Below are 23,281 nucleotides of genomic sequence, written 5' to 3' on the forward strand. Positions count from 1 at the left end.
GTAAAGTTATACAAAAAGTAAGATTACCCCGCATTACTTGGGTAAAACTGTTGCAACGGCAACCACTCTCTCTGCCAACTTTAAATCATACCTCCAAGCTGGTATATGAAGCCTTTTGTGCTTACACGCGGGGGGGGGGGGGGGGATAACTCAATGAAACAGCATTGTGTGATGTAGCAGATAGCACATTCCTGATTTGTGGTAGAGTATCAGCTACTTGAAGGTAGTATGCCCACTTTAAAATCAACTTGTCAAATGTGACAAGGAAGATCCAGTAATTAGTACATATTGTCATTCCCTGAAAATAGATGTATTCAGACAACTCGTACCTATACTGATCTGCACATTCATCACGACCCATTTAAATCTATTCTTTGTTGTATGCTTTTTTTATTGCCGTTTTGGAACCCTTCCACAGGCTGCACTGTACACTTGTCATGTGTGCATTCAAATTTATTAAAAACCTGTAAGATAGAACAGTAGGTGTATGTGAAGGGTACATCCGTGTGCTTTCAGAAAGAAAAACACCACCACCAGTTTACGGGAGGCTCGCATGTTACTGTGTGTGGGCAAGCTGAGAAGAACGGCTCGAGCGAATACAAGAAAAGATACAATGCAACCCTTGTATGGATCTGACGCATTGTAAAAAGGTGTCCCTCGGCTGCTCTGCATCTACTTTTAAAGCGCTCCAAGTTGGGGAAAGCTTAACATAAGGACAATCTTCTCACATCATCAGATTAACGTTTTCTCTTCTTTTGATGCCTAAATATCAGCGACATTACAAACTTTACTTTGTGATTGACGTGAGCCAAAGCACACTTCCAGTATTGCTCATACCTAGAGGACAAAAAACAATTTTATTTCCAAATCTTTAGATATGATGGCTGCTGAGGGGAGAAGTTCACCCTCCAAGGTTTACTCTCTATAATCACACAGATGGAGCCAGCCAGGGATTGTAAAGGTAAGCTAACCCAGTCCCAGCAATTTTTCCACACACAGCAATCTGTTTGGTTTGTTTGCTGTCTCTTCAGGACTGTGGGTTTTTTTCCCCCCCCACTGTTTTGACAGCCTACCATCTGCTTCAGAGCCAATCTCGATCTCATATACCTTCCCCAGTCTGTATTTACTCGGCTGACAGGACTTCAAGTTTGGGACTAAAGATAATCAGTAATGATAGTTTGACTGAAGTGTACGCGCAAATGCTGACACGTGTTTGAGGCGATGATTGGAATAAACCACGACAAAAATAATTTTAATAAAATATTGTATTTAATGGCAGAAAGGAAGAAAACATGCTCTGATGACCTCCACCTGAAATTCAGTCAAAAAGGGCAGAAATCAATGAAGAAGTTTAAGATTCAAAAATAGCTTATGGTTACAAAGTCAGTGCTAAAAAAAAGACATAAGATACAATAGGCTAGAAAAAGAAAAGAAACCAAAAAAAGCTATACTATAATAATATATTTGTGCTACAATATCTGCAGTTAAACCGCTCCACCCTCATTTTTTCCCCAAAGGATATGACACAATAAGGATACAAATGGTTCTGCTGGGCCACAATATCAAGCCTTGGTATCTTGAATAGATAAAGTGTAAACATAATTGTGAAGCGAAAACACCATTGCAATAAACATAAGGCTTGTTCTATATATGCACAGTGGCATCATGAGAAAAGGCAAATCATTTCCATATTATCATTTCATCACCATATCATCGCTCACCTGCTGACTTCACCTCTGTTTTGGCCCTCTCTTGGTAGCTGTGTTGTCTTGTTTCGGTCTTGCAGATCGAGCAAATTGCTGAGAATTGTAGAGTTAAGGTCTGGGGCAGCAAATATTTTCAATTCTATGTACTACTGCAATCTATAATTCATTAATTATCTCACAGCCATGGAGTGTCATTTATTTCTGAACTTGCACAGAGCAGCTTTAGGCCACATCGGCCTTCTTCCTTGTGACACTCACTGCCTCATGAATTTAATCTGAGTAAAGGTCTCAGCTATTTGTTCATAAATGCCAGAAGACTTCTGGCCAAAATTGACCTTATAAGAGTTTGGGTCTCTTGGTTTCCTGAGGTTGCCTCACTTACTCAGTGACATAACCATAATCATACAGACTGATAAACAGTTCACCTCACGTAGCAGGTTAAATAAAGAGAAGAGATCCAAATGTGTGGAAGACTGTGACCGGAGTGTTTTTGCTAACAAACCTCAGACTAAAACATATGAGGATTTTATGCCGGGTTTTCTTCAAGCTTACTAATTTTTGCAGCTCTTGGTAAGTGCCATACTGCAGTCTCAGGCAAACTGAAAAAAAATCATGACAGGGAATTCAAACTGGGACTGGCTGTCCTCTGCCTAAAGATATCTGTACCTGAATGAACCTCTGTTCACTTTCTGATACTGCAAACAGACTAGAAAAATATCACATTTAAGCTATGAGTACATGCTTATTTCATTTTACAACAAACGTACGCAAACAAGCCAATCCAGGAAACATTTCTCAGAATAAAGGACTAATTATACAATAATAATTGTAGCGTATAACTTAATATCCAGAGCAAAATTTGGGATTAAAAATCTTAACATTTTTACAGTAGCAGTAATTATATAAATAATTTTTGGGAAAACTTAATTTTTTGCTCAGAGTTGGATGAGAACGTTGACACCAAGCTTATCAGTGTAGCCAGCAGCCACTGTGAATGGTGCAATAGCAAGTGGCACAGCTGTTTGTTATTACCTGGTTGGCCCTTGCTTTATGCTAAGCTAATCTTACTGGCAGCCTCCATCAAATTAGTTTTTAATCAAACAGACTTGAAAAGGCACAGCATTACACACAAGAGGAACCAATAAATGCAATCTCAAAGAGTCAAGCAGCTGAGATTGACACAGAGATCAGAAATGAAGGTGAAAGGTAACAAAGTTAACATGTCAACTTCAGGTCAGCCTGCCAAGTGAGCTTCTCCCAACACTGCTGTTGCTGCTTGGACTGCTCCATCAACTAATCTTTTATTGCATTATATTCAGATTTTAATTTATTTAGATTGAATTTTTTTTAATTTCCTATTTATTTAGCTCCCACTGAATGTTTTTTTTAAGTTTTCTGAGCTACTTTGTATTTGGATATGTAGCAAGGTCAGTTCTCCTGCTTTGGAATAACGTCCAAACTTTTGGAATAAATAAAGTGCATTCCCATACTGATATCTTCTGACATAAAAAAATACCGGCAACCAAAAAAAAAGACCATCCCACATTTTACTAATCACATAGTGGCTAAAATATTATAAATATGAATAAAACTGAATTGATACTGAGAGACAAATTTTATCCTCTTTTTTATTTTTCCTGCAACACAGCTGAATGCAGGACAACACCTGAAGTAAATTATGCTGCAGACATCTCTGTTCACTCTTTGAGCTGAAAGACTAATATGCTGTCGACAAGCTAATTGGGTGCAGGATGCACATTAAAACACTATCAAAGTCAATAGCCTTGTTCCATTAAACAAGTTCAAATGTTGATGCATGGTTATCTCTGGAAAGAGGAAGAAAAACAGGTGGTGGTTCAGAGCTGCCAGATATTAGACCATATCCTCCTGAAGGTACCGAGGACCAAAGCCAAAAGCACATCTGTGAAAGCAAGTGCCCACTTGATAAATCATCTCTCAACTACCCCTTGATGTCTGTACCATTTTCTGCACGTTCACTTACATGTCATAGCCACTTAGATCACTTCCTTCTGTTTACCATGTTTTTACCTGCACTGTATTGTTATGCTAAATAATGCACACTAATGGTTACGTTTTTAAATCCAAACAAATATCAGTGCAACCTGAATTCACACGTTGTCTTTGTTTCATCTGACAGAAAGGATACAACAACCAGAGGTTTGTCATAAAGTACGTAGCCGTTGGTTTCCTTCAGGGCTTTCTCTGCACTCTGCACACTGGGGAGTCCGACGAAGGCCTGCCCTTTCATCCGCCCCTCCTTCATTAACACAATGTCAAACCTATGGAACAGGAATAAAGACACATCATTATCATTCAAAGCTTGTGGCCTGGTCGACTCAACGTTAAGCTCTGGCTTTTCAGCGTTACAAAAGGAAAATGTTATCTGCTCCTGCGAGCTCATAAAACAGCGGCTGTCGGCCATGCATTAGTGAGACCCAGCAACCTGCAGGTTTTTATTCCAATTAATTGATTCAACTGAGTCGATATTTAGCTGGTAGAATAATTGAAACTCTGTATTAAAGTGCAGTCTACTACCAAAACATTAGGCATGTCTAACTACACTGAACACAACATGTCTATCCAGCACACAGTGAAACCTGAAACACTGAATCTCTCTTCTTCATTTCTAATCATTTGGCAAGATCAGGTAAGCAGATGGACAGAAAAAGGTAGCTGACTAAATCATTATTTTAAGGTTGACTTCATCAATATAAGTACATGTTAATGACAAACAGCTGTGTAATCACACACATTAACAATTTAAAACTGTGATGACAAAGAAATTTAGAGACGACAGAAAGCTGTCTTTAATTTTGCTGCTGCACAGCTGACTGTGAGTGAGCAGCTGCAGACAGCTGGTTAAGTTATCAAGTGACAACATTCACTCACGTTCACCTTAGTTCTCTTAGGACCAGCTTTTCTGTGCTACAGTTTATTTGAATTCACTAAAGACAAGCTGTCATTTGCATAAATCATCAATTCCCCAAAAACCTGAGATGCTGTTGAAAATACAATTAAAAACAAAAATCTCCCAATTTTCAAAACCCCCATAGTTAACTTAAAACAGGATATTAAAAAATCATATATAATATTTGAAGGTAAAAAATGTACCATTTTAAGAAAAACATTAGCTCATTTTGAATCTCCCCCCATTTATGAACGAGACCCAGAGACACTTGAACTTGACCCAGAGTGGGCACTTCACCCTCTTCTGGAACCATGGCCACAGACTTGGAGGTGCTAATTGTTATTCCCACCACTTTGCACTCAGCTGTGAATGTCTCCAGCGCAAGCGGCAGGTCACCATTTTTGGAAAACATGCACCCTGCATACCCCATATATGCATATATAAAGGTTTTAGAGCAACAGAGCTCTCATACAGACAACAACATATTTTGCATATTTCAGCAATACGATGCTAAACTGCATCCTGCACAAACATCTTTGTAGATTACTTCAGACCTTTCCCCAACTGGAAACATTTTGCATATCATAAAATTAAAAAACATGAAAGCCAACAGGAAAATATGAAAGTTCAGGACTGTTGAGCAGCTAGAATTCTAAATCAGACAATAATGGGGCAACATTCCTCTCCCAGCAGACCAACAGCTGGTCTCCTCAGTTCCCAGATGTTTGCAGATTGTTGTTAAAGAAGAGTGAATGCGACACCATGTTAAACATGGCCCCACAACAACTTTCTTATACATGTTGCTGCCTTCAAATTCCAAATGACTCATTTTTTTCCCCTTGAAATTGAACATTTTCGCAGTTTAAACACTCAAAATGTTTTCACTGTTGCAAAAAAAGCTGGTGTTCAGAACTCTTTTTCAAAAGTGTTGAGGTCACTAATTGTTGTAAACGCCAAAGAAAAAAGAAAAAAGCCAAGCAGGTCACTAAAGTGAGAAACTGATTGGCTCGCAGAGTTGCAGTTTCCTTTTTATCACCTGAATCTGTGTTCAGAGTCCGTCCTCAACATAAGCTCGGTTTGATGACTCAGGTGGAATATTCATTTGAAGTAGTGCTGATGCACAAACATAAAAACATCCCTCATGATCTCTACATCAGTTTAGGTACTTATTAATAACACAAGACAGTGTCAGCATGAATAACTAAAAACTCTCAAGAGAAAGTGACAAATTGCTAGAGTCAAAAAATAGCTCATGAAGAGAAACTTGGGGGGGGGGGAGTGAATCACAAGTTGTGTTAATATGAAGTAAAGACATGATACGGAGGATTGATGTTAACATACATGTTTCTCTCCTCTTCTGACGAGAGGTTAATGTATCTCCCGTAGATGTACTTCAGCTCCTGAAGACAAATAATAAACATTAGCAGCAAAAATGATTAGGATTTTATTTATTTTTTGTGATGCATCATTACAAAATTGAATAAATATTAACCCAAAATGTTGATGACACATTTGCTTCGCACTTAATTGAGTCTCTCTGCGAACTAGAAGGCAACAAAGTAGCTTATTGGATAAATCAGCTCGACACAGCCGGGAGGTTAACGGTGGAGATTAAGGCAGCCTGACCTTCAGGTGAGCCCAGAGACGCCCACACAGAGAACACTTTCGCTGCCACCTTTTTTCTCACCTTCACCAGGGCCGTTACTCACAGCTGTGAGCTACGGCTAAGAAGGCCTGCGAATTCACTGAACAGCTTCCGTATCAAATGTAAGGGAAGAAATATCACCATTTTCCCAGGAAGCATAGGGTCAAACAGTAGTAATGTATGACATCATCCTGATATAATGCATTGCAAGAACACCTTTTATGAGGTAGTGGCACCTGTTATATGCTTTATGCAATAGCAGTTATCATCAAGCTTCTAAAACAAGACATTTTTAAAGATAACTGATGCTATGCCAATTTAATATATAGGACGATGATCCCAGACTCTCACGAAACAACTCCAGTGAACCAAACAACCGCATAAAAGTGGATCAAAGAGCTAAAATTGGACCTACCTTCTCTTCCACTTGCTTTGCAATGTTCTTCACGTATAGTCTGCAGGTCGGCTCGCCAGGTTCATAATTTTTAAACACAGACATCCTTTTTATCTCTGTTTTAAAAGAGAGAAGGAGGGGGTGCCTTGATGCAAGGTGAATTTCAAAAAAAACAGGTACAAAGGATCACAGGGCTGCCTATACCAAAAAATTTAAATAAATTCAAAGTCGTTGCAACTCAATACCATCCGCTCAATGTTTTATTTAAGACAGGATTGAGAAAGAACTAGGCTTAGAAGCTCCATGACTTTAAAGCAATGATTACATGTATGAACTTGTTTTTCAGTGTAATTGGGCATATCGTGTGTTAGCTGGTGTATACGTGCTTCTAAAAACACGGCGTCAGAGAACGTGAGACAAAGTATTGGTTGGATAGCCCAACTATTTAATAAAGGTCTACCTTTCTGTCAAATTTGCTCTCATGCCAGGGAGAAACAAAACAAGTTGTATAAAATGGTTTAAATATACATGAAAATGTGCATTTTTCCACATTTAAACCTATGTAAATGGACAGCAGAGCCAGAGGAATGTCAGTGTTTATTTGGAGGTGTGTTTTCACCTATTCAACTAAACAGCAGGATTTGAAAGCAGCTCTGCCCTGAAGCTGAATTTAAGCTAACCTGCCCTGCAAAGCCGAGTAGACCTGTAAATGATAATTCTGTCTGTGAGTCACTGGATAAATTGTAAATAATTACGATAACGGAATCTTAAAATCACAACCTCATTAGAGAAAATGACTTGTAATCATCATCATCCCTACAATCCTGCTAATGTCAGTAATGTTGATCATTTTTGGCCTTCCTGAGTAATGGAAGTTTCAAAGTTTTATATAACACACCCCAACAGCTAGACAGACAAAAGCACTGGGCCACCTACCAGATCAGTCTTTGAGCTGATGTCTTATGAGTCAGCAGAGCGTTGGTGACTTTTAGCCACTATACGCCTCAGCACTCAGCGCCACCGTTCTGTAAATTTATGTGGCTGCCACTTTGTTGCCGACACGCTGTGGTTCCTAACCGCTTCCACTTTGCAATAATACCACTTACAGCTGATTGTAGAGTATCTAGGAAGGAACTGATCGGCGGCAACAAGTATTACAGTCAAGCTACTTTCGACTGCTCGCTTGTCACAAGGGGCTGCCGCAGTGGGAAGCTCTGCATGTTTGATGTGGCAGCTTTACGGCAGACGCTCTTCCCAACGCAACCCACAAAGGGTCTGGAATTACCTTCTGGTGGTAAACTCGGGCTGGAATTGAACCAGTGACCTTTTGCCTGCCAAGCAAACATGTGAACCACTAAAGGTAGACTGCACGGCTAGGTTGTTGATTCTACACAGGGAGAACGATGTTACTTTACTCCCTTATCTCGTCTTAAAATGTTTCAGATTAACAATATGCTGACGCTGAATGCTTTGATATTTTGCACTCAAAAAAAGGTGAGTGTAATATTAGACAGTCACAGTCAGTAGAAGCTAATTAGAAGCAGGGTTTTGCAATGCCAAAAGAAAATTCTGTTCCATATTTACCACCAACTCCTGTTTCTGTGAAGGATTTCTTTCAAGGCAGATTTTCCACAATTTGCACTTCTTTTTTGTTTTAGCCATGATGCCTCTCAGCTAACTGGCAGTTTACGCTAATATGCATTTCAAAGTATCTACTGCTTCTACTCTACTCGCATCTAAACAAAGGAGGGAATCAGAATATATTACAGCTCCTTGAAATGGAAAGCAAGGACTTTTGGAAACTGACACAGCAGCTGATGCACAATAAACTGGACCAACAGAACAACAGTTCCATGAAAAAGTGACTACTGTAATCACATAGCTAACCTAAAACTGCATTTTTGGATCGTTTCTTACTGATTGATTAATCTGGTAAGCATGAAAATGATGTGACTCAGATCCTGTGGCCTTTGCAGTGACTAGATCACACCCTGCATCACACTATGCATTTTATCCTTACAAAGACTTTGAATCGATGACATGCTGATAGCACGAGGTGGCCCAACCCCTTTACTAAGAGACTTTGTTGCCTTTTCCTTTAATCTGTCACATTTCTGTGCGTTACATTTACCATCTCTTGACAGCCGTCCTTTCTCCAGCTCCTTCCTCGAGATGACATCTGAGACGAGATCCTGCTCGTTGTCGCTGTGCTCCTCCTGCTGCTTTGATGCCTGCGTGCTGAAGTAAAGCTTCCCAAAACCTTTAGCCTCTGCTTCCTCCTCATTGCTGCTGGGCTTGATCTCGCTCTGATCCACTTGAATGGACGATGCTAAGGGAGAAAAGTGTAAGCGTGCTAAAACCTGTGTATCACATTGTTACATTAATTATGCACGTATTTCTCATGTGCCACTAGGTTAGATCTGCTCAACCGCTTTATGGTATCAAAAACAGGAGGATGACACTCTCCCTCTAGCACAGTTGAGGTTTTCAAAGTGTTTACCAGTAGCAGATGGTGAAATAATCACTTCCAAAATGTTTATCCTCTTCAGTAAACAACACCAGCTCTGGATGGGGATGGGAGGGTGGAAGCAAATCCTCTTGGTCACAATTAGTTTAACATATTGATATTTAAATTTCTAACTGTGGCATCAGTATAATCCGAGTTGGAAATAATGATTTCTTTGTCGGGATTAATACAACAGGGTTTCATAAGGCAAAGAAATAATGAAAAAGGTGGAAGGTTAAACTTGGTGGCGCTGACTACTGGAAGACGAGCAAACATAAGCACATTCAGTCTCTGTGAAATAAAGAACTGTAATCAAAATTCCCTCCTGTTTTGCAAACATGAGTTTGAAAGGCGGTGGAAGGATAACTCTTTTGAGGAGCACACACACACACACACACACACACACACACACACACACGTTGTAGATGGAATTACTAAGAGCAGTGAGCCTCCACAAATCCGAGGAGGGTGGGGGGAGTTGTCACCCACGCAAGGTGTATGTGTGTGTGCACTGGAGCAAGCAGCGTTGGGGAGCTTTTCTGATACACTCTCTGCAGAGAACTAGATCGCTGCTTTTAAAATTATCCTTCTCCTTATCTACCCCCACCTCCCCTTTTCATTTAAATAGCTTGTTTATCGGATCCCACACCTCCACTTCCCCAAAACAAGACTAATCCAAAAAGCCACCTGTCATAGTTTATCTTTCCCCTGCCTTTAGGAAATCTTTTGTGTTTGACTTTGAGATCTATTTTACTTCGCAGGGACTTGCCAGAGAGTGAAGTTGTAGCTAGAGAGCAGGGAGATAAGGCAAACAGGGAACTGCACAGCTGACAAGTAACACAGACTGTGCCCTCAATGACATTTGCTCATACAGATAATGGTTAAACCTTTTTGGTGGCAGTTTCTACCGTGATATACTGCTGTGTAACACTTGGCTGCGACTTCGTCCATGGTGCGGGCTTTAACTTATGTCAATAGGAACATCAAAACACCTCCTGCATCAGTGTGATAATAAACATGATGTATAGTAATAACTAAATCCCTACACTGCCTCAGCTGCACAGAAGGACATAAGCAAACCCATCTTTAAACTTTTGCGATATATTTGGAGACTGCAGCATTGGTCTGATTTATCTTAACGGTAACTATAAAAGTAGCTTTTTGCATGTCTTAATACAACTTAGCCTTTGTTTCTCACATGCTAGAGATTTAACAATTTTCCACATCTGTCGCTCAGTACACATGTGGATTTTTTTTTTTTTTTTTTTTTTTTTAATAAATAGAGGGGGAAAAGCAAACTTCGGGTAGGTCATCCACATAAAGAACGCCGGTGGGTTGATCCCTGACTTCTCCAATCCACATGCTGAAATATCCGTGGCCAGGACATGGACAATACATCCATCAGCATGTGTCAATGACAGAAAGTGCTTGAAAGCTATGTGTGATCATGGTTAACTAGCACAATCAACATTGGAAACTGACTAATTAACATTGCATCATTACATAGTTGTCATGGCTGCCACTTCTCATTTCTTAATGATGTCATATTTTAACACTGCTTATGCTAATTTAAAACACAACTTTCATCATTCACTTTTATTCATGCACGTGCTCTCTGTCGAACATGCACACACATTCATTGGTGCACTGGAGAGCAGCTCTGGGTTAGGATCTTGATCAGAGGTATTTGACATGCAGACTGGAAGCAGCCTGGGATCAAAGAATCAACCTTCCGATTAGTAGATGACCTGTCCTACCTCCTTCTACAGTTTCTGCTCTTCACCTTTACCACATTTCTACATCCTCATAAAGTTTATTAGTAACTCACTGAGAGCTCTATAGCTCTGGCAGCAGGTTGGAAGAAGCAAATTATAGAGATCATATTTTATTGTTGGAAGTAGGGCTGCTCAATTAATCGAATTTTAATCACGATTACGATCTGGGCTTTCAACGATCATTAAAAATGACTGAGCCGATTATTAGCCCCTCCCTCATTTATCTGCGACACCTTAAAGGCCGGTCCGTGAAAATATTGTCGGGCATAAACCGGTCTGTGGCGCAAAAAAGGTTGGAGACCGCTGATTAAGGGGACCCGAGGGAAGCTCGGAAAGCTAAGCAGAAGTTATTTGGAGAGTGACTGCCGTTGGTTGAAAAGAGTTTAAAAAAAAAAAAACTTCAGTGGTGTTGCACACTATTTTATATTATTTTTTTAAAGTCATTGTTAACCCTTTAAAGCCGGTCAGAGCAGCACGCTCCGTTTTGCGTAACTATTTTTAAATCCCTGTAGAACCTGAACCGTGTAAGCTAGCGCAATAATTTGTTTTGCATATGAAACCGGAGGAGTTGTACTTACATCTGATGCCATCAGCTTGTCCTCGGTCACGGTTTCGTCCCACATATAGCTTTGCAAAAATTGCATAAAAAGCGCTTGCAGGAACAAAAACATAATATTCCAGAAACACGCTTTGCCATTCCTATCAGCTGTTCGTAACACTTCCCACAGTGAAATGATGCACATGCTGTTTTCTTTGCAAATTTGCATCATAGGATTGTTTTTTGTTTTTCCTGCAGTATATAAAAATTGCTGTATCTCCAAAATAAAACTATGAAGACACTCAAAATAAATTTCCTGTGGTGGGAAACTATTTTTTGCAACTTTTTTTGTATTTAAAGTTTTGAGGGATAAACCTCTTAAATTTCTCCAAGTAGAAATATATGTAAACAAAACAAAAGCGATTTTCAATTTTTTTTTGTAGTTTATTGCACTTTTTTGCAATTTATGTAATTACTATGGACTTAATGCATCCATATTATTAAAATATGGGCTATAACAGTTGTATAGCAACTTGAAATGCTCCCACAAATGGCACTACAGCATGTAAAAAAAATAAATAAAAATAATATAAGCTCTGGTGGACTTGGTTCTATAGTAGGTCTTAAAGGGTTAAATAAATATCGTCAAATAATCGTGATCTCAATTTCAGTGAAAATAATCGTGATTATCATTTTTGCCATAATCGAGCAGCCCTAGTTGGAAGTATTAAATCCACCTTTAGCAAAGGTCTGTATATCCCTCTTTGGAATCGCACTAAAAGTTAAGCAGCGATTAAAAGTAAAAATAAATAAATATCTTGTGATAATTAAGCACAAGCATTTGGATGGTACCTTAAAATGTAAATAAATTAAAAACAGATAATTTACTGTGAAATGATCCTTGTCATTCTGTAATCCTTTAATCATATTATGTTACATTGATCATCGTCTGTGCCTCAAGCTTTCATGTCTTGTGCATAACTAAACACAAACTAATTACGGTCTTGCAAAGCCACCTGTGGTTGATGGACGACTTCTTCTATCTCAATTTCCTTTTCAAACAGTAACTCTGGCTGAACTGTATCTTTCCAGCGTCATCAGTACAACTTAAATAAGTTCAGTCAAGAGAAGGACCAACAATAACTTTGATAACTGGGACAAAAAGTCTCAATTTCATTTTTGTACCTTTTTTGTTACCATTTCTGTGAAACAGTTATTTTTACCCTTCAACAATGGCAGGCTCCTTTATCTCAGCTCTGTTTGTCCTTTTCAAAAAAAACAAAACAAAAAAAACCCATCATGAATTTCTACAACTGATTAACTACTCTAAACTTCCTCCTGCTTTCCTCTTTATATTACTCGAAACTGAATATCTCTCGATCTTCAGTTTCAGAGGCATCAGCTTGGAAACTGTCATGACTCAACAAAAAAGCTCAATCCAGTAAAACTAGCCAACATAATTGACAGCAGAAATTGTGGGAGGGAGGATTACCTTTGCCTTCGTCGTCTTCAGGCTGAGCTGGCCTACTTCCTTCAACAGCAGCTGCTACATCCGGAGCTGAAATGCGGAACTCAATTTTCCTCGGACCGGCGGCGTGGGGCTGCTCAAACACATCCGAGGGCTGCAGAGTCGCAGCACTGAGGACAACAAAGACAATCACTGCTACCCTCTACTGCAATCTCTAAAAATAACCTACAATAAAACTGAGCTCCTGAGCCCCTTACGGTTCAGGATATTTTGTTCTGGTCAACCTGAGATATTTCCCAGTCCACAAACATGTGGCCAGGAGACTGTGTGTTTGTGTATATTTATAGTTTAGTAACAGAGTTTGTGGCCTGTCATTAAGGGAGTGTGTGAGTGTGTGATGCTGAAACAACAAGTCTCCAAGCTGCACGAGGCTGTGTTTATGAGGAAGACTTATTATCTGGAGGTTTTTGCCCTCTCTCTTTAGCTGCCTGTGAATACTGTCCTGAGATGAGCTATGCGTGAGGACTGTGACATGCATGAGTGCCTTTGGTCTACCTCTGAGAGTCTGGCTTGGGAGCATAGAGTAGATCCTTGATCCTGGGCTTCTTTCGTTTTGAAGCTGTTTTTGGTCTCAAGGGTCGCTTGCATGCTTGGTTGACCAGGCCCATCAGACGAACAATCCTGAAATAAACCAAGCATAGGGAATAAGGGGGAAATCGTCCAACTTGGTCCAAAAAATAAAAAATAAAAAAATCTATGAAGCTAGTACTGTAATCACACATTTGCAAATGTATATGGATAGTTAAATATCTGCTGTAATCAGATTTAGAAATGTATAAAAAAAAAAAAATTCTCTAAATTTATATTCTGATTTGTAAATGTGCAGAAGGATCATTGATTTTCCAGGTCTCTGGAGCTCAGCTGGAGGGCTGGGACATCACTTTGGTGATTATCTTCTATAACACGTCAGTCTAAAATCATCCATAGGTGGTCAACTAGGGAGGAGACCTGGTGACCGCAAAGACAATAGTATATGATTCACACTAGTTTTTTTTTTACTCATCAGACCATTCAGCATCCTCAGACCCTAACACTGGAGGCACAGCCGTTCTGGAAGATACCACTCCCATCAGGACAGGAATGTTTCATCACACCATAAAGGTGATCACTCAGAGCAACTTCATATCGATTGGCAGTGACCCAAACCATGCCAGTATCATTCCACTGACAGCCAGCCAACGCCGTCGATGTAAGGTTCAAAGATTCATATTTGCCCTTTAGTTTGTCACCTGCTGCTAAAGTGGAGCAAAAGTCAGACACGAAAATCTTTGCATTTACACAATTGTGGATCTACACGAGCTTTCTGCATATTTAGAAAATATGACAGGGAGTGAGATACAGATGTGAAAGTCTCCACACACGTTTGCAACTAATCTTTTCTCTAGAAAGATTAATACTGATGAATAATATGTTAATACGCCGGCATGACCGTTAGCTATGATGAGGTGCAAAACTATCTGAAAGCCAGTCTGACTGTCTCAAACAGTGTTTGTGCTGCACTCTGTCGTCGCCTCACCTCTCTTTGTCTTCGTCGTCTCCACTCTCATACTCGGATTCTTCCTCGCTGCTCATTTCCATCTCCTCCTCTGGTAAAGGGGGATAATCGGGAGGGAAGGGAGGAGGCATGGGGATGGGTGGAGCAGGAGGCAGGAGTTCAAACTGCGGGAAAGAAAATTACATGGCTTAGCATACAAATGGGAGAAGCGATGGCTGATTTTGATTTTAAATTAAATACAGATATTTTAAATTCGACAACAGTCAAAGGAGACGACTTTACGGTACTAAAAACAACAATTATTTTTGCAGTTGAGCAACCTGACGACCAGCTTCTAATAACTAATAAAATGTAAGAAAATGAGCGCACAATAGAACCAACGTGTCAGAGGAAAAAAGGAAACTCCTAGCACAGCTGGACACAGCATTCCCGAACATTTTGCATGAGAGAGGATCTCTCCCTTCACATCCTATCAATTGTTTTTTTTGTCTATGACTTTGACATTTTGAACATTGGAATTTCCTTGAATATTGAGCATCATTGCTCTGCTTCTGAACCACCATGTCAGTTACATACAGTTAAATGTAAAGTTTCTGTTGTATTCTCTGTCTCTGCTGTTTTTGCTGCTTTGCTTGCATGTGTACAGTATATGAACCCTTTTGTAATCACTAAGGCTGGAAAAGACGAGTGAAAGCCTGACTTTAATAATTAACGGACCCTCTAATAGCAGCAGCCTCCATCAGACCTTGGCTGTAGCTGCTTCTGACACTTCCAAATGGTTTTTGGCATCTTTTTGGACCGCTCCTCTTTACAAAGCTGTTTCAGTCCATCAATATTTCTGGGATGTTTTGATTAAACACAATTCCTCAGGTCATGCCACAGAATGAAAACCGAGTTAAGGTCAGGTCTCTGTCTTGCGAGTTTCATCCTTTTAACCATCCTTCTGTTGATCTACTCGTGTGCTTTTTGTCACTGCCCTGTTGCATCACCCAACCTCCCCTGAACTTCAGGGCATGGACTTCTTGCCTGCATTTCTCCTGTAAAATTCATTATTCCTTCAATGATAGCAAAGGAAAGTGTTTTGGGACAGGCGGTTGATTTTCTTTTCTCTTTTCCTATTTTGCAAACCTTTTTTGTGGACTGTAGCGCTTTGGGGTGTCCTTCCATTAACACAATTCTTTCTCAGCGCTTTTCTAACAGTTGAGACATCAAAAAGGATTTCACAAGTTTACCAAGAGATTTCTGCAGGTACTTTTATGTTACCCTCGGGTTGTTTTTTCACTTCTTGCAGGACTGCACACTGTGTTCTTGTGTGATCTTTGCCCACTCCACTTCAGCTAAAGTAGCAACCTGTCCTGAATTTGTCCTATTTGTATGCACTTTGCAGACTGATGAGCACTCAGGTCTTTAGAACGGCCGTTGCAGCCTTCTCCAGCTTTGGGTATAAAGCCTGCTGTGATTTTGTTGAGGTATGGTTCATGCCAACCAATCATTTGAGGGAAGAGCAGCACCTGCATCTGCTTTACTGAAACACCAAACTCAAAGTAGTTTTTGGAGAAGTTCTGAATGTGAATATTTACTCATTAGTTTTCCCTGTTTGTGTATTATTAGTTTACTCAGACTGTGTCTGAATAAAGTACTCATAAAATACCTTTTATGAGTACTCAGTGTAGAAATACTGATCATACCAAAGTGTTCCTGCATCTGAAAGTGTGACGTGAACACATGAAAGTTCTGATGATTAATAAACAAGCTAACTAGTACATTTGTATATTTATATGTGCATTTTGACAAAAAAAAGAATATGAACTATGAATGGAGAGAAAGTAGGAATATTTTGGCTGATCTGGGAAAAGTGCTCACATTTACTGCTCAAACATGTTCTTTTTACATTTAAGAACTTTCAGTCTCCGTATTTGGGAAAGTCAAAAAGTTAAGGAAAGGTAGGGATCTATAGTTCTGCTCATCAACCTAAAGACACACAGCTGAGTGTTACTGCCTTAACAAGCTGTCTAACTCTCAGAAGTACATTTTGTGAAACATAACACCTGCTTTTATAAAAAAAAAAAAAAAAAAAAAAAAAAAATCTTCACATTTACACACTTGGAAAGAGCTTTACATTCAGTGATGGTGTACAGAAGCTTACCATGGGTGGTCTGGCTGTGATTGGGCCAAAAGGACATGGCAAATTCATCTTGTTCATCAGATGAAGTACCTGTATAGTTTGAGATATGAGTTTGAGAACAGTGAAAATTCATAGCACAGGCTGGGGGGAGAGAGCAGGTAATATAAATATATATTGCCGCTCTCAAACAGGCAGCCGGAAACTCGGGCTCCATATGTAAAACAGATTTCCAGGCTTTCGCATACAAATACGAGGATCAAGGTGAGATTGAGGCTCGAGTGAGATGCCTACAATGAGGCAGAGCACCGGGAGAGCTTCTCCGAAACACACTAGCACCACCAAGCTGCTGACACGGGGAACAGCAGCAATTAAAATCCAGGCAGCGCGGCTCCCAGGGAAATGTTAAACCCATAACTCATGCCGCCCACTTATGGTTTATTATTAATACTTGCTTCCCAAATTGAGATTTAAAAGGCAAATGTTTGCTGTTTGATCTTTAAGAGCCTGGATGCAGTTCAAAAACCTCTGGGACACTTATTCCAGAATCATATTCCTATTTTACAATATAAATGTACGGACTCGAAATGCTGTCACATTAGCTTGAGTTTTTTCTTTCCTGCACTAATTCCCACTTACCAAAAATGAACACAGGGACATCATTATTATGGCCAGCATCTGCGCATCAAGGTAAAATAACAAATAAAACCACACAAAGGAAGCTGTGTTTACTCACTTGAACATAAAACTTTGGCACGCTCATGAGGGCGTGTGTTATATTTGTCAGAATGCCATTAGAGGGTGGTGGATATAAATATTTCAAAGTGGGATTTGATTGAAACTTCAACCTGTAGGAGACAAAGAGAGGGGGGAAAAAAAAAGAGTGTTAGTTTAAACCTGCAACTCTCTGCCTTAAACACAATAAAGCCTTCACTGAAAAACAGTCACGAGAAAAAAAAAAAAGTATGGAAATTAGCGTGGAAACAACTGGCGTTTTGAATACATCTGAAGGAGCAAACACTCGATCCATTTCAAATGAGTGCATACAGATGAAGGTGATGTACTCTAAACAAATTCAGTCATTTTCTCAATTTCTATACACAAAGCAGTCAAACGGGAACGAAGCATGTACACTTCTATATTTATCTCCTTCACCTTCAAATCTAAAATTGGAATCCAGATTAAAGCACAAGTGATCCGAGTCTGCTCTGGGGAACGACAGGCGGAAACGGTCTGAAGCCAAGAAATCCTAGAAAGGACTAAACCACGCTTGGCCGGTGACCAGACAGGAAAACACCCAACCTTTAGGAATAATGTGCTCTGTACTAGCAAATCAAAAACAGTGTTTTGGGGTTACGCTGTTAGTTTATGGCTTTACGGAGCATGTCCCTTGCAGTCTCTGATTCAACTGTAAAGTCTGCATCACACCAAGGACTGCTTGAAGATCATTTTAGGCCATCTGCTCCAAGAATTAATGCTGAACCAGAAGTGACTTTTGAAGAGGATAATGATCCTAAGAACAGCAGCAAATCCACCAAAAAATGGTTTCGGCATGAGAAACGGAGAGGTAGAGGAGAAGGAACGGTCTCGTCAAAGCTCAGATTTAATCCCACTGAAATCATGGGATTAAATCATGCAAGAAAACCCTCAAACATCCTGAGAATGAATGAATATTGCATATAAATTGGTCAAAAGTTAAAGCAAGATGATGTCAGAGACTGGCAGACAATTATGTAACACGTCCCTGTTTTGTTTTTTGTTCTTTTTATAAGCACTGTTCAAAGATAATCACGCGTTTGCTTTCTCAAATACTTTTTATGGGATAAACTTCTTCACATGACTATATGTCAAAACAGTCACACATCAGTGTGTGGCCCAGGCAGTGGCCCTACCTCTTGCTAGGAGGCCTGTCATTAAGATTAAAAGCACAAGCCATTCCGTGTCAGCACAGCAAGGTTGGTCCTCGGGAAATAGATTTCTTAAGGTGCCAATCTACACAGCATGGGACAACAAATTCACCTACACTCAAGACTAATGAGCAAAGACTGAAGGTAGGAGAGAGTTATTTAATTTGCCACTAGAAACAGCAGTTAAAGGTGCGGAGGCCTGGTAAATGGTGCCTTAACAGCACTCCAACTCACCTTCGTCATCATTTGATTTAGTGAATGTAGATTCTGTTGTGTTGCGGCTTGAAGCCACGTCATCAGCAAGATGTTTTTCCCCACAAACATTTCTCCTTTGTTCCAGCGCTCAACCACAACTTCTCCAATTAGAATGAAAGCAAGCTGAAGTTAAGGACTTAACCACAGAGCCCGACCGATACTGATATTTAAGGATTTTAAAAAGTCATTCTGATCTTTTGAACCACTGTTTTTTTTTTTTAGATTTTCCAAACATTTGCAACATGTAGTCATTTATTTACCCGACTTGACTGGATCAGCTGGTTGTTGTGCTTGTGGTTCCAAACACGTGCTTCTTGTGTTTAAAATTGAAAAACAGGGATGTTGCAAAGCGCCCTCTGGTGGGCAAACTATGAAACATCAACACTCATAATATAGTTGAAGGGTGTTTCTCCCATTTCCTCTTTACTTTTAAAACGTTCCCTTACCGACCATTATGAATGCAGCTAATATTATTGGTCGCTAGCAGCAAACAGCTAGTAGGGGTCGCCGATAAAGTCGGACTGTGGTTGTATGCCTCTCCCAGCTCAGTTTTTTCCAGTTTGCATCAATGTGAAATTTGCAAGATGATTAAAATCTCCCCTTCTGCTCTTTAATTATTAATGGCCAGGAAAAACAATACATGTTTTGCAACGCATCAGCATATGAGTCTGTCTGATTTGCACCTACTCAAACAGACTTTACTTATTTCTTCTAAAGAAAACAACGTAAAATTGTTTTCTTAATTATTAGCATATAATTTGCCACAGAACAAATTGCAAAAATGTAAATGTGTACAAAATGCAGTTCTAGCCTTTCTGCTTATACAATGATTGAATTAAGAAAATGAGCATAGCTGACCACTATTTTAGAGTCCCCTTTTTTTAAAAGCACAGATTAATGTATTTTAAATTCACTTAATATCCCTCAATGTATTATTTAGTCCATAAAAGGAACCAAAGACTAGTGAAAAACAGTGAAAAACATCAGAGTTCTCCTTCTGCAATCACATTTTTGCTGTACAGGAGATTTAAAATACGCCGTCATTGGTGAACTCAAGCTCAAAATAACCAGCAAGTGCAGCTAGCAGGACATCTCAATTTGTCCCTAATCCAACCTTTCTACAAGCTCTAACACACCTAAATGCAATATACTCGTCTAACCAGACAGCACATTCTCTCAGTTTGTGCAGACTAGTATTAGAATATGAAGCTCTTAAGTCTGGGTTGCTGTAGCAGCAGCAGCAAGACAAACTGTCAGAAATTGAGTGAAAGGTATCAAAGACCACCTGGTCCCACCAACTGGCAGGACAGACGGCCTGTCAGGCGCTCAGTGGCAGCCTGGCTATCTAATTGGACACAAGGCGTTTGACAGCTCCCAACTACAGCTCTCAGATTCTCATCCAGGTTTACTGTCAGCCAGCCTCCAGGCAGTTTCTGCATAGCCAAACTGGCAACACTCTGACCGCAGTTTGGAGAACATGTGTCACACATGCATATTTAATCGAATAAGACAGAGTTTGGGCAGGTAATGACTCACAAACTCTGGGTAATGGGAGACAGGGCCTGTCACCAAAAGGCAGAATGCAATATAGTGTTTTTGTTTTCTTTTTTAACCCCACAAAATGGCAAAAAGAACAAAGACTAGAAATCTACAAGGTATCTAATGAATAATGCACTAGAGAATAACATCAGCCAAAAAAATAAAAATAAAATAAAAAACAAAACAAGTGATAAAAATAAAATGTTTCCTTCCCTCATGTCACACCAGCTTCATGATGACATGCTTTCATTCTTACCCGAGACTCGGTGCAACGCCCGTCTCTATGATGGGAATATTTGGCTTTTTACTCTCCTGCTTCTTCTGCTCTTGTTTGACATTTTCACCGCTACAGAAAGGCAGAGGGGAGGTTCAGACCACTACAAGGGATGCAATCATCTGCTGTTAACTGACAGAGGCATTAACAGTCCATCAATTTACATAAGAATGAAGGTCTGTGCAGCCCGGGGTTATTCAGACAGCTCACCTTTCTGACACAGGCGGGTCCTTTAGCACTGTTATGTGATCTCGGCCTTTTGCAAACTCCACAATGAGTGTCTGATCAAGAACCTCTAACTGATGGAGTCTGCTTAGAGCCTATAAAAAAAAAAAAGATGTTAAGGGGACTGAAAAAGACCATACAGGACAAAGTGAGAGAAAAACCAGAGGAAGTCTCAAACAAAACGCTTACCCTTGCCGCTGACTTTTCACTCCTAAACGTTGCAAAGGCTGCATGTTTCTGTGGAAATGGACAAACATGTTCAGACTGCCTGGCAACTCAAATGAATGTCAGGATGTGAGATACAGCTCATGGGATAATCGGTGAGGAGAAACGTACCAAGCGGCCCCTGTTTGAGAAGACTCTGACTGACTCAGCTCCGAAATACTTCAGGAGGTCTTCCTTCTCTTCCTCGCTGAGCTCAGCTGGTAAGTGGTGGACAAGCAGTGTTTTACTGCAGTTTGTTTGGACTGGGTCTTCATTCATTTTGCTGCAGGACAGCAGTAAGAGAAATGGCAGCAAGAGAAATGGCAGCAAGTTAAGCTCACAAACCTCCAACAGTGAGCAGCACTCACCTCCTGTGTCCAGTGATAACCACTACCTAATAAGCAACCTTTCACCTAAAAGAGCAATTTCACAGGCTAACTGGTGGTGCAATGCCTCTTGATACTGTCTGCCCCACTGATGCTTTTGACCGGCCCTATGTTCAATATCTAAATCGTTTAAATTGGTGCCAGCCTTCGCATACAATCATATATAATAGTCCTGTGACCATACGAGTAGTGAAGATTTAGGTTACACCAGATGCAGCACATCAGTCTGATACTAACGCTGATGTATTAGACTGGACATCTGACACGTGCTTCTAACAGGCTGAGCAAGCCTCTGTTCAACCCCTAGCAATCGTTAAAGACAATGAGAAATGTGCGTGACTGCAGGCTGAGGTACTAGGTTTAGGCTCATTTATAGAAAAACGTTGGTATTTATTTAAACAAATGATGCCGAATTAATTAATGAATTATGGTCATTAAAAAAAAAAAAAAAAAAAAAAAAAGCTGAAGTGAAGCGATATAAGACGTGCTGCTTTTTCCACTAGCAAAGCCAAGTTTAATATGCCTTTCATCCAATAGCTGCTCTACTCCACGATGACTAAGTCCTTACCGTAATGTGCCGCTAACGCTGGTGCTACACGGAGCTAACGTTAAGCTAATTTATCTCAGCCTTTATATGTTCTGGACACTTTCGAGAACCAAAGTAAAGATTTTAAAACATAAAACAGAGTTCCGAACCGCAATAAACCTTTCTGATCAGAAACTTGCCTCCAAAACCAGCCAGTAAACAAACCCACTTCCGTATTCTCTTCTTCTTATAACGTTTGACAGCATCAGGAATGTACATTAGCGCCACCCTGTGGACTGGAGTATAAAATGCCTAACTTCTTTTTGCGAGTCCCCCTTCCTCCGGGACTCTCGTACAGAACACGCATATATGTAAATATAATTTTAAAAAGTACTAATATGTAATATTTGATAGTAATACATAGCTCACTGAAGCTTCTTTCATCACTTATTTGAAAGCTAAAGCTCTAGTGTTTATTATGAAGGAAATACCGGAAGTAGTTGGTGTAGTCATTCAGTTAGACCACTATAGAACATACACGGTAACAATAAATGGTTAGTTTTGGTCTCATGTTTTATAGATGAACTTAAATTATAGCTCGCATTCTGTATTCCTTGTTCCTCTAGTGCGCATCATTTTAATACTGATTTAAGTATTAAAATGATGCGCACTAGTGGCTTCAAGTGAAGACTGACAATGGGAGGCAAACCTGAGCAAAGCAGTCGAATTAATAAGCCGATAACGTGTTACAGTAAAGACTGACATGATACCTTCTCATTTCCCACAGAGATGGCTACTTGAAGATGCGTGTTTTTATCGCCCTCTAGTGGTTACAATGAATGACTAAATTCGTCAAGCCAAAGGTGAGAGCACGTGGACACTTCCAATGACTACCTCCAAAATACAACGACAAAAATCGAGGAAATAAACAAATACGGGAACCTGTCAGCGTGCCTGCTCATTTCGAGGTTTCTTGTGCACCCACACGTCCAGCCGATACATTACGATTTAAAAAAAGAAGAAGAAGCATATTTAAGCTTCCTGTACCAAAAAAAAATCTTATTTTTTCTTTTTTTAAATTATTAAATCACAATACGTAGATATCGATTCATAGAAATTTGTTACAAAATTGCTGAAAACAATATTTTTTTATGCTAATTGCTCTATCAAAAGTACAATAAAGTACACACTTTCTTCTTCTTTCCCGGTCATGGATTCTATATCATTTAGTACAATCCATGTATAAATGCTATAAAAAAATTCAGAGGCACAATAAATTCACAGCTCTATGCAGTATAATGCGTTAGTGGTGATTTTTCACCAGCAG

General features: G+C 39.8%; 1 protein-coding gene across 4 annotated transcripts; it reads right to left on the minus strand.

Moving 5' to 3' along the window:
• Positions 1–1,247: 1,247 nt before the first annotated feature.
• Positions 1,248–22,224, minus strand: rnpc3 (RNA-binding region (RNP1, RRM) containing 3). Of its 4 annotated transcripts, none has more exons than XM_085418343.1 (16): positions 22,155–22,224; positions 21,175–21,325; positions 21,028–21,075; positions 20,824–20,933; positions 20,596–20,685; positions 17,375–17,486; positions 16,663–16,731; positions 14,538–14,680; positions 13,517–13,642; positions 12,986–13,131; positions 8,806–9,003; positions 6,696–6,790; positions 5,977–6,035; positions 3,874–4,006; positions 1,722–1,799; positions 1,248–1,576 (listed from the first exon to the last, which is right to left on the minus strand). In XM_085418343.1, the coding sequence occupies exons 2-15, from the start codon at positions 21,319–21,321 to the stop codon at positions 1,731–1,733; spliced, it is 1,545 nt and encodes a 514-aa protein (XP_085274469.1). In that variant the 5' UTR covers positions 21,322–21,325; positions 22,155–22,224; the 3' UTR covers positions 1,248–1,576; positions 1,722–1,730. The 4 variants fall into 4 exon arrangements, with proteins under 4 accessions (XP_085274469.1, XP_085274468.1, XP_085274466.1 ...); XM_085418342.1 differs by having other exon boundaries at positions 21,997–22,193; XM_085418340.1 differs by having other exon boundaries at positions 21,411–22,192.
• Between the last annotated feature and the right edge of the window lie 1,057 nt (positions 22,225–23,281).

The sequence above is a fragment of the Rhamphochromis longiceps genome, linkage group LG9, assembly GCF_057381845.1.
Source record: "Rhamphochromis longiceps isolate RC_006_pf linkage group LG9, R_longiceps_female_GT1.1, whole genome shotgun sequence".
Taxonomy (NCBI): domain Eukaryota; kingdom Metazoa; phylum Chordata; class Actinopteri; order Cichliformes; family Cichlidae; genus Rhamphochromis; species Rhamphochromis longiceps.